Source organism: Scophthalmus maximus, chromosome 22 (genome assembly GCF_022379125.1).
Source record: "Scophthalmus maximus strain ysfricsl-2021 chromosome 22, ASM2237912v1, whole genome shotgun sequence".
Lineage (NCBI taxonomy): Eukaryota > Metazoa > Chordata > Actinopteri > Pleuronectiformes > Scophthalmidae > Scophthalmus > Scophthalmus maximus.
Window position 1 is genome coordinate 9697801 of NC_061536.1, and position 12125 is coordinate 9709925.

The window sequence follows — 12125 nt, forward strand, 5'->3', positions numbered from 1 at the left end:
TTTTCTCTGTTTTGACTTATGCGTTACTCATTTGTATGAATTCATGGGGTTTTGTAAGCCCCTGAGAGCTGGTCATACATGCAACAATAATATAAATTTAATTAGTTCCTTCATTCATATCACTGCTGTGCTTTTAGTGCAGTTTCCTGGCACTGGTTCAACCACTAAACCACAAAGGTTTAATTAATCTACGAAGTACATCCTCATATAGCAGTAACCAAATGTGACAGCAGGTGGCAGCACATCGACGTGAGATAAACAGGAGGAAGGAGACACCGAGGAAGAGAAAAAGAAGAAGGCGACCATGTTGATTGAAAGGAAGAAGAAACACAATAGAGCCGATCTATCTCAAGTACATTTCAGTTATTAAAGCGACTTACAAAGAAATCAACCGATCAGCCGCAAACTGGATATCCCATGTAATATAGCAGACAACCCACGGTAGGTTTGCGGTGACTTGGAATCGTCCGGGTTCCGTTAAAAAAAACAACATCCTAGATGTCGCGAGCAGGCTAGCTGACGTTTGTGCTAAACTAGCCTTGGGGCTAGCGAACCTGCTAACCGTGCTACGTAGCCTCACGTTAGCGATAAGATCACAAACAAATTCACGGCGACAACGTCGACTGTTGTTGTCGTTTATACTGAACGTGTGCATTATAATTTTTCTGGCAAATGAAAAGCTTTTAAAATAGCCAAAACACGAGTGGTTCGACGGCTCAGCGGCTAGTTAGCGTAAAGCTAACATAGGCTTAGCTTTAATGTTAGCATTACGTTGCTAATGGTTAAAGTTAATAATTGAAAAGGGAAAATAATTCAACCTTAATCTACGCAAACGACTTGGCCAGTTTAAATTATGTTAAATGTTTAAACAAAGGGTTTGGAGAAAACCCACAGCATCCAGAATTGAGTTGACGTCCATTTAAATAGCAGAGAGACGCAGACCGGAAGCAATCGATATAAGCTGTTATTATGAAATTAGTGTCAGACAGACACAAGAGCCTTAACTGTAGGTCAGGCTGTTTCAATCCTGTTTGTTTTGACTTCTTAATCTGCCCCCGGGCAAAGTTCACATGAACAACCTTCAAGCAAACCATTAAGTGAATTAACTGCAAAAAGCCTTCCGCCGCCGTGTCGCATCGGGGTGTTTGCTGTCAGAGTTTCATCTAGCTACCTTGTCATTGTTGCCTCACCTGTTGAAACGCATCACCTCTACTACAGGTTACCAGAGACAACAGAAAAAAGATTTTCATATTTCAGTCCCTTCTTGTGTAGTGGACGAAATCAGGATGTCTGCAAATCTCAGTCTTAAAAAACTAATGAATTCAGTTCCTTCAAAAAAAAGTATTCATAGTATTTTATCTTATGTATCGTCCCTTTGCTGCTGTAGGCAGTCATGTTAGTTATACCAGCTCTTGGTTTATTTTATCTTATTTTCAAATGGTGTGGGTCACACCGCTGACTTTGGTGCAGAAGGTCGATTCCAGGTCATCCTAGTAGTGTGGGCCCTTTGGCAAGGCCCTTAATGCTGATTGCAAGTCACTTTGTCATGTCATGTAATCTGCCTGTAAACTAAAAATGGCATTGATAAATCTGTTTTTGGGGAGTTTCAAACACTGCAAGAGTAGCTCAGAAGCTCAACATGTTTTTAAATAACTTAAAATTTGAAGGCTTGTTGTTTTTCATTGTTTGGACTTGAGGTTTGTCAAAACAAGCAATGTGAGGATCATCTTGAGCTTTACGGAATTGATGTCACAGTTTTCTGACATTGTACACAGACCAAATGAATAATGGAGATGGGACCGGACTAATATCTCAATCTATTTGATGATGGGTGATTAGTCGACTCCCTGTGTTGTGTTTTAAAACCTATTCTGTTGGATTTCTTTCAGGTGACAAGTTTGAGTCGTTGGCTGACTTTGAGGAGGTGTTGATCACGGCCACACTCGCACACTTCACAAACCGACCTGAAGGCCTGTGGTGTTCAGGGAGAGAAGGTTGGACACCTGGAGCAGAAAGGAAACGCACAGTGAGGACTCAACAGGGGCGGAAAGCTGTTTGGCTTTGGACTAGATAACCCCCCTGTATAACTTTTTCAGGATCTTTTTTTTTTTCCGAACGTGGAGCTACATACACCCCCACAGTGGAAATAAACGGAGAGCATTACAGACTATATGATTTTGGGGAAAGACTTGTACAAAGTTGGACATCCTTTTTTCAAGGACGGGAGAAATTGAGCAACTCTTATGGACTCAAAGTGGAAACAGGAAATATTGTTCCTTTTAGAAACAGAAGTTTAAGTATTGAACCAAGATTAAGTTGAAGAAACGATTCCCGAAATTCAGATTGCCTTAGTTGTTCTATTTCAGGACTTGAACCGCTTTGATACTTGTTCACGTATAATTTTTCTATATTGTGAGCAAGTACATTCATGCATATGAATGCAAATTTCTCTTCATTTTGAAGAGCTCTTGTGTAAAAACCTTTTTTTTTTTTTTTGATGTTCTTGTACGTCAGTCACTCTGTTGATTGAAGGGGACCGAACTGGACGTACATGTGTATATGTAAATACTATGAGTCGACTTCTGTTGTAAAAGCTTTGGACTTTAAAAAGAATAGAGAATATTGTTTTGTTAATGCTTTATTAAACTTTTTTACTTTTGAAGAGAATTTTTAAAAGACAGACCTAAGAGGCAAAAATCTTATACTTCGAAGAAAGGAGGAAAAAAACTAAAAGCAAGGAAAAATGGCAACTGCCAGAACGGAAAACGTCGGCACAGTCGTCATGGGACTGAACAAGCAGAATGGGCAGCTCAGAGGACAGATGAAACCAGCTTCAGTCCAGCCAGGACCCACAACTCAAGGAAAGACTATGGGTGCACCCCAGAAAGCAGGCTGTGGCCCGCAGGATGGAGGAGGTATCAAGTTTGGGGACGACTGGAAAAAGAGCCTCAAGCTCCCTCCCAAAGACACCAGGGTCAAGACCTCAGTGAGTCGAACTCGACAATGGTTTCTAATCACATTTAAGCCTGTAAGTGCTTGTCTATTGTCATCCTGACCATTTTTTGTGTCCACTGCAGGATGTGACATCCACCAAGGGGAATGAATTTGAAGATTACTGTCTCAAGCGAGAACTCCTGATGGGCATCTTCGAGATGGGTTGGGAGAAACCGTCCCCTATCCAGGTGAGGGTCGTTTGTCTGTTTTTCCGTTGCTAATCGGATGAACCCAGTGTGATCATCACGCCTCTAACGGCATTTAAAGAGGGCTTTACATAAGTTTATAACTAGGTCCTAACTAAGGGCCTTGTGGTATGTGTTAACTACTAGACTGTCAGGATGTCCCATGGATATACATTTAGGTATTTAATGTTTGGCCCATTCTGTCCTCAATACAGACGTATTTTAGTTTAGTATGACCTGCGTCACAGTGGGGTCAAACGTTTAAAAAAAAATAAAATGGCTTCACTTCAGTATTGCAATTTTTTGAATTAAAAGGTCAGATGATAAAACCCACTGTTTGACAGTGCAAAATTCTGATGTATATGAGAGCATTGTGTTTTCAGGAAAGATCCCATTGTCACAAAGATAAAACCCCCCCCTTTTTTTTTGCAGGAGGAGAGCATTCCCATTGCCCTGTCTGGGCGGGACATTCTGGCCCGTGCTAAAAATGGAACAGGTAAAAGTGGAGCCTATCTCATCCCAATGCTGGAGAGGATAGACCTGAAAAAAGACCACATACAGGGTGAGACTCTGCCGGCATATTTTGAAAAAACCCTCCTAATTGCCATTGACTTTTACTGTTGTCCTTTTGTGAGCTTTCCTCACTGTGCTGCGTTGTAATTTGCCCTGTACATTGTTAATCCTCAGCCATGGTCGTGGTGCCCACTCGTGAGCTGGCGCTGCAGGTGAGCCAGATCTGCATCCAGATCAGCAAACACCTGGGAGGAGTCAAAGTCATGGCAACCACCGGGGGCACAAACCTGCGAGATGACATCTTGCGCCTTGATGAAACTGGTAAGAAGAACCACATGGTATTTCGCCATGTGCTGCCAAATATTACAATATTACAAATTAGTAAATCCAGTCTGCACGTCTGTTTATTTTTATTCGCCATAGCTCAAACTAGATTATGATGATAATCACAATTTAACTTTGCAGTTGAAGGAGCTTTTCAGAGCTTTTTAAATTCATAAATGAGCTCTGTTAAAAAGTAACTTTCTCCTGTTCTCTACATCAGTGCATGTGGTCATCGCCACCCCTGGCAGGATCCTGGACTTGATAAAGAAGGGAGTTGCAAAGGTGGATCGGGTCCAGATGATGGTGATGGATGAGGTAAATATGAGCTAATTTGTTATGAAAAAATATACTCCGTTTACTGTACAAATCTGTCATGCCTGCTGCATGTTTAATTGTCTCTTGTTTCCTCAGGCAGATAAGCTGCTGTCTCAGGACTTTGTGGTGCTCATTGAGGATATCATCAGCTTCCTGGCCAAGGGCAGGCAGATCCTGCTCTACTCTGCAACCTTCCCCATCAGCGTGCAAAAGTTCATGGTGAGTATTTGGCGAGCCGCCGCATCTCATCCATCCCGGTGGCGCAGGGCCACTTGGCTCTGCTCTACTCCTACTGCACCGCAAGCTGTTCACACACCGTGCCCAGATCTGTGTTTGTAGACATTTCCTTGGCTGTTTTCACCTGCGTCAGTTCAGCCAACACTCTCAGGATACGAGTGTTTGGAAACGTCGAAAGACTTTGCAATGCAGATTGTTTGTGTGAAAGGAATTTGGAAATATGAACACTTCTTTCTTTTATTTCTGATTTTCTATAACGGTGAAATCACTGATGGTCTTTAAAACCCAACACTATACTCTTACTCCTCCATGTGTCCTCGTTTTAGGCCAAGCACCTTCAGAAACCCTACGAGATAAACTTGATGGAGGAGCTAACTCTGAAGGGCATTACTCAGTTCTACGCCTACGTCACCGAGAGGCAGAAAGTCCACTGCCTCAACACGCTGTTCTCCAGGGTAACTGACTCTTTGCTCTGTTTCAAACTGCTGCATGACTGGTGGTCTCAAACGCACTGATTTTCACAAAGCAATGGTGCAAAAGACTCCACCTAAAAACATATTGGACTGCATCTCTGTGTGTTTTATTTTAATTTTATTTGAACACCTGTGTAACATCCTGTTTCCCCTTTTAGCTATACATTTGCCAACTACCCATTTGGCACAGAGACAGACTTTGTGTCAAAAGGTTGATGTGTTGATTCATAACGGCGTCTTTCTCTCCCTTTCGCTCACAGCTTCAGATCAACCAGTCGATCATCTTCTGTAACTCCACTCAGCGCGTGGAGCTGTTGGCCAAGAAGATCACTCAGCTGGGCTACTCCTGCTTCTACATCCACGCAAAGATGATGCAGGTGAGGCACAAATTAGTTTTTTTTACATTTTCATCACATTTCTGGTTTTGCTAAATGTACATTTGAGTATGATTTAGATTAGCAAATTGTAAATATACAATTTCAATATAATACAATTTGTAGATTGTGTTGGAAGGAATCTGGGTTGACTAGTAACAGCATTTCTGCTCATTTCTATTGTGAAAATGATGGACACCCTTCTAATTTTTTGCAGGATCAAAGCCCCGCATTAGGATATAAATTCATGCTGTGAAAAATCCTGAATCTTTTCTCTGTCGCTTGTTCTGTCTTAAGTTTGCTGACAGTCATTTCTCTAGAGTTGCATAGTAAACTATGAAAATAAAGGCTGAGGTTGTTTTATGTTTTTTGAAATGTGCTTTATTCAGATTCCTTTCTTACGAGCATCTCCCATCTCATCTGTTTTCAGGAGTACAGAAACCGCGTGTTCCACGACTTCAGAAATGGGCTGTGCAGAAACCTCGTCTGCACCGGTGAGTCTCCGGCGTTTACCGCAACATTCTAGAGCAACCCGTTCGATGCTGATGTTCTAATGCATTGATAATATTTTTTCTTTCCTGTAGATCTCTTCACCAGAGGTATCGACATCCAGGCCGTCAACGTAGTCATCAACTTCGATTTCCCGAAGAATGCCGAGACTTACCTCCATCGTATTGGAAGATCAGGTCTGTTGTTTAGTCTTATAGTTGAGCGCATTCCTCCGCCGAAGCCCAACAGTCCCCTTATATTCAATCAGTGCAATCACTCCTATCAGTCCCCTATATATGCCTGGTTTTCTTCTTCAAGATCAAAGAATTATTCCCTTGGAAACTGGTTGAATTTTTTTTTTTTTTAAATGGATCTGTCCCTTTGTCCAGATCTGTAGGAAACATGTTGAACTCCATCTTGCTTTTCACTGACAATACTGGCCGTTTTCCAGGACACAAGCTCGGAAGTCGATTTCATTCAACATTAAATTGGGGACGAACACTCACAGCAAACCCCGTCTGGGTTATGAATATATTTATAATTCATTTTTTAAATACTTAACATTCTCTCACTCTCAGGGAGGTTTGGTCACCTGGGCTTGGCCATCAACCTGATCACGTCGGAGGATCGCTTTAACCTGAAGTCGATTGAAGACCAGCTGGTGACCGACATCAAGCCCATCCCCGGCAGCATCGACAAGAGCCTCTACGTGGCCGAATACCACTCGGGCAGCGGTGACTGTGATGTGGAGGAGGTCGAGGAGAAACCGGGACACCAACAGGATGGTACATAAAAAAAAGGTGAGATGGTTGAGATCATTGGTGATACTTTGATTGCATTGAAAATGCCCCTGTCTTCCCTAATCCTCAGGTTTGTCTTCCCTTCCAGGACATTAGGACACAACCGGGCTTTTGCACAGACATCAACGCTTGCACACCGTCTTCAGGCAACGCTTCAGTTTCACAGTTCTCCCTCATTTTCAGAGCCTGACAAAGGGAGGGTTTTTTTTGGTTTTTTTAAGTGTTCCCTCACTTGTTACTCAGAGAGCTGCCTCCTTTATTTATTTTAGTTTTTAATAACTGAGAAAGTTAAACTGTCCTTCTGCACCAAACTTATACGAGACCACGCGTCCTGTGTTTTGAGCTTAGAATATTTTTCCTCCTAAAATCTGTTCGTTGAGACAGCCATGCAAATAACTATCAGAGCTTTATTGAACCGGTCATCCTCGTAGACTGTATTTCGTTACCAGCAGCAAGTTCCGTCTGTTTTCAATGACACAATGGTGCGTTTACACCAGCCATCGTTCTGTCCACTTAACACTGCTGTTGTCACTTAAGTGCCTTACTTCTTCCCATGTGCACTCATCCATTCACAGTCTGCTGTCTTCGGCCACGCAGCAACGAGCGCGAGCACCAACGAGATGAACTAAACAGTAATCAGATCTTAATTTTAACATCGCATTATGCAAGGTGGAAAAAATGACACACTCAAACGAACATGTGTGCTCTCTCCCGCAGAGAAGTGTGTCGTCGAAGCGCGGCTCAAACTCCTCAAATCTTTCTGAATGTGAACGTTTATTTTTTAAATGTGAACGTTGCAATAAAAAAAAAAGGGCAGCTTTATTTAAATACTGAGTGACTGTTTCTCTCTTTCACTATGATTAACACATAAGCAGAGTTAATATCAGAAGACGCAAGCCCCTTATACTGATTTTATGGATGTTAGCCTGCAACCACCGAGAGATAGTTAGCAGCCACATGCTGTTACATGAGAACTGTCGACTGCGAATTCTTCTGCAGATTGTTTTGTTTCTTCTTAGAGGTTCTCTAAAAAAAGGAATCACGTTTGGTGAATGCTGTCAAATCCATTAGCTACGAAAGCTGGTAGATGAAAATCTGGTTTCCTATCCTGTGTGTGACTGACGAGTAAGAGACGGGTTCAAAACAGCTCTGATAGAAAAACTTGCCATTTTTTTAAACTCATAAATAATTTGCCATTTTTTTAAGCTCATAAATAATTTGAGTATCGACGGGTCCGAGAGCGGAAGATTCACAGGTGTTTTTTGTGAATTTTGGTGCAAAATGATAGTTTCAATTTTCTGTCGCGTTCATCTTCCACACGCATATTTTACATTTCTGAGTCATAATGTGGAAATGTGATGTTTAAGAAGCAAACATTTCTTTGCCGATCTCAAGGTCAAACTTTCTCACAAAAAGCCCCATCATGACAAAACTGAAGTTGGTGAATGTATCAGTTGCCAATATCATTTCTGCAGCCCAGTGGTTGAACGCCGAGCTCTAAAGCATTTGCCTTGCTGCTGTTGCATAAGAAAACTCCTGCTTGGGTTTTTGCTTTTTATGAAATGATATAATGTGTAAGAGACGGTTTCATGGTGCTGAAACCTGTTCAATCAATCAAGGACCATATTGAACTACAACTAAAATCAAAGGAAATATCATGTTTTTTTTCTACAACAGCAGCAATTTTTTTTTCTTTGGTTTCCCCCTCCCCCAGCACGGATATGTTATAGTTGTAAAAGATGAGAATTATCTTTTTGTGATGGGTGGGCAATTGTTTTTTAATTTCTTTTTTTTTTTTTAAGCAAAATTGTAGCATCTTTGAACAGGCAGCTGTGACTTTTTTTTATTTGTTTGTCCTCCCCTTACAGAGCGTCACTAATTTTTTTCTCTTTCTTTTCTAAAAAAAAGGCATGAAAAAGAAAGTATTTTTGCTTTTTAAGATTTATTTTTGCTTAAAGCAGTTTGGCTCTGTGAGGCTTTAGCACTGGAAAACTTCTGGAGGTTTTCGTTTTTGTTTTGGGTGGGTTTGCAGAAGTGTTTTATCAGATGCTCTCTGGGCATCGTGAATCTTCTCCCCTCTCTCTCTGGTACTTAAAGTGACAGCAAACGCTTCGATTTGAAATGGAGTCGACTCAAAAGTTACACAAAAAATCCCTCGCTAGCTCAGCTGAGTGCCAGAGGGAGAGCGCGCTCTGGGTCATACAGGAAGGGGGCTTCTGGAAAGCATCGACGCACTGTGATCCTCTTGAACCTGCTCCGTGTTTGTTCTGACGGATGATCAAAGTGCTGCAATTTGTTTTTCCGGCGGCTTAATCCAGTGTAGGGCAATCTTTATACGAGGTGTTATGAATCATTTTGAGGAAGAATTGTAAATGATTCATTGTTTACACTAGTCGTTTACAGAAAGAAAGAAAAAAGAAAAAAATCTTTTGCTTCATGGGTGGAGGAGGTAGAATTTATCGTCTCCCCATTTTTCCCCCTTGAAATAGATTTTCAGGATTTACATTGAAGCAAAACCAAAAAAGTGTGTGTGTGCGTGCGTGTGTGTGTGTGTGTTTGCGTGCGTGCGTGGGCGAGAAAGGGCGTGTGTGTGTGTGCGGGCGTGTGCAGCGGTGACGGGCCGTTTTGTTCAGAATTGTTACGTTCACATGCAGCTTCAGTTGAACCGATGTCTGGATTAACAGCTCGTCTTTGGGAAAATCAGATCAACTCTCAGTCGATGCGGAGCCAACATGGTTACTCGCGTTGGTGACTGTGAATTTAAAATAATGATAATGAAGCTGCTCTGTTGACTTTGTAGCTGCATTTGAGCGTATCGGTCGTATGTCAGGGTTTGTTTGTTGTTGTTTTTTTTCCGTGTGCAGACTCGTGTAATGTTTTTGTTGGCGATGTACGATGTCTCATATCAGAATGGGTGTTTACAGTTGTCAGGGATCTGGTTTTTGTTGTTCCTCTTTTTTCCATCTCCCTCTTCCTCCAGGAGTTCAAATTTGTGGACATGGATTTTCATTTCTAATGAGCAAAAGTTCCACTTTTCTGTTCTTCTGGAGGTTTTGTGTTCCTGATCACAGTTAAACCACGATCTCCTTTGTGACCAAAAAGCAAAAATTGGACAGAACATCACAGCTTTTTTCCCCCTATGTTAACTATTCAAATTGGGTTTTATTGAAAGTATCTCTTGGCTCATGTCATGAACTGAATATTGTCATCTCAGACTCTTTCCTGGAATTGGCTCCCAAGACGCTCAACCCCGCAACTTCAGTTTCATTATTTTCGCTCTGAGCATCTGTTCCATCAGTTGTTATACTCGCCAAAGCAAACGTTGAGATCTTAGGAAGAAGAAAAAAGTTTTAAGATCACAGAGAAAGTGAGACATGTCAATTGTAACTGATGGTGGTGATGGTCGGAGCCCTGGTTATAAAACCAAAGTTATAAAAACTAGATGTAACTGTCAGTGGGCACAAAGGAGATTATGATGTATGCAGTTATGAATGTCGAGTGACTGTTGATTTGTCATCTGGTGTTGTCTTTGTGTGCGTGTGTGCGTGCGCACTCTGACCTGTCGGGTCGGTAGTGCTGATGGGGGGTGGGTGGGGGATATTTGTCAAAAACTTTGTCAGAAAAAGTGTAACTGTTTGAAAAAGAAAAAAAAAGGAAGAAGAAAAAAAAAAGAATCAGGACGGGGTGAGGATTTGGGCACGAAATGGCCGTTTCGACTTCGCTGCTGTTGGGCTCTGCAAATTCTGAATTGGTGAAATTTCAAAAACTGTATTAGCAGGTGAATTGCCCCCCTAATATTTCTACAGTGCATAACTAAATTGGACGTCTTGGATTTGCTGCACTTATGTAGACTCGCCCAGAATAAAGTTAATGGCAGCATGTCCCCACAACGGCGACATTACGACTCTAAATTGGCTCTCAAGACATTTTGGTCTGAATGTAGCTCAGTACCGCAGTATTTCTCTACAACATGGTTAGAGTGGAGTTGCAGGACAGAATGACACTAAATTGGCTTGCAAACAAAATGTTGGTTCAATTGATCCCTCATACTTAAAACTTGTCCGGTATTTTTCATTTTTTTATTTGAGTTTATTTGTTTGTAACTATTGCCCCTTGGTAAATTGCATCATTATGGACTAGAAATACAATCGCCTCAAACCAGACTGTGTGTTTTGGGAATTGAAACCGTATTTTCCTCAGTCGTTCTCCCATCATTTTCCTCTGTCGTGCCACTAAACTAAAAACGAATGATTTTGATTGGGTGCTACTACAAAAAAAACATTTTCTTTTTGTGTTCCCCCGTTTCCCCATGAAAATGCATTGATGTGGCACAAGGTATGTCAGTTACTTGTGTTTATCACTCTGTCCTTTCCTGTTGTAACATAGAAATACATGCAGGGGCAATAAAAAAAATCAATAAATTGGAACGGAAATTTACATTGTCTATCTTCTCTTTATTTCACTTTAACAGTCACATGATTTTAATAGATGTGTAACTACCAGGTGACCTGAGCAAATCTTTGAGGCTTGATTGAATATCAGGTTTACAGTTTTATCAACTCATTTTTTTAAAAAATTGATTGATTTGATCACTTGTTCTCTAGTGAGGTTTAGTGCCCCTCCAGGAGTCACTTTGCAAATGGGAAAAGCATCTGCCAAATGATCGAGTATAGTACCAGGGAATCTACAGATGCATGGTGTAAAAAGCATGCATTTCAGTCTTTTCAAAAAGATCTACATGTTTGTGAAACTCTTAAATGTAATTTACAAAGGGTCTACATGAAGTCGTGTTACTTGCAAAAACGGTCTAAAAAAATTCTGCTGTGTTTCTCTGATGTTATTTAAAATGCGGCCATAAAGAGGTTTTTTTAATTTTTTTAAAATACTTGGTTAATCCATCCATCCATTTTATCAATGTATTTTCTGGTCCTTATCCAGATCAAGTTGAATTATTCATTAATGATATTATTGGGCATAAAATTAAGTTTTATTAATGTCAACAAATTCAAGTACTTGGTAAAATGCCTCATGCTCACTGGGTTTCACTGGTCTGTAAAATGAAATGGGCTTTTAATTGCTTTGTGTGTGGAATTGAAAAAGGTCTTGAGTGCAACTTAAAAAATTTGGTCATTACACTGTGTGGTGAAAAACATTAATGGCTGTGTGGCTCCTAAAAGCTGCTGCTGGATGAACTGTAGCTGCAGAATGAGAGAGGCGCTGTTGTGTTTCACGCTCAAATCCGACAAACTGTCCGTTTGCCATTTGACCTTGAAGGGATTTTTTATAAACGTTTCACTGTAACCGCCCATCAAGCTGCAACCTGTGGTCTCCACCAATCGGTGACCTCGAAAGACCACACCCCGCCCCTTTGCAGCCGACCTCACTTCACTCAACCAATAGCGTTTGAGCAGAAACGTTACA

At 41.1% G+C, this 12125-nt stretch overlaps 1 protein-coding gene across 1 annotated transcript; it reads left to right on the top strand.

The window, feature by feature from the left end:
- The first annotated feature begins 278 nt into the window (after positions 1-278).
- Positions 279-11141, top strand: LOC118292144 (probable ATP-dependent RNA helicase ddx6). Its single transcript, XM_035620857.2, has 13 exons — positions 279-441; positions 1890-2986; positions 3078-3182; positions 3612-3741; positions 3867-4013; positions 4237-4331; positions 4428-4550; positions 4895-5023; positions 5302-5418; positions 5846-5909; positions 6000-6101; positions 6483-6704; positions 6793-11141. Exons 2-12 carry the CDS (start codon positions 2744-2746, stop codon positions 6695-6697), a joined length of 1470 nt encoding a protein of 489 aa, XP_035476750.1. The 5' UTR covers positions 279-441; positions 1890-2743; the 3' UTR covers positions 6698-6704; positions 6793-11141.
- The last annotated feature ends 984 nt before the right edge of the window (positions 11142-12125 follow it).

Coding starts and splice junctions, on each gene's coding strand:
- LOC118292144 (XM_035620857.2), top strand. CDS start 2,744: ATGGCAACTGCCAGAACGGAAAACGTCGGCACAGTCGTCATGGGACTG. Junction 4,014..4,236: donor CTTGCGCCTTGATGAAACTG/GTAAGAAGAACC, acceptor TCTCTACATCAG/TGCATGTGGTCATCGCCACC. Junction 6,102..6,482: donor CCATCGTATTGGAAGATCAG/GTCTGTTGTTTA, acceptor TCTCACTCTCAG/GGAGGTTTGGTCACCTGGGC.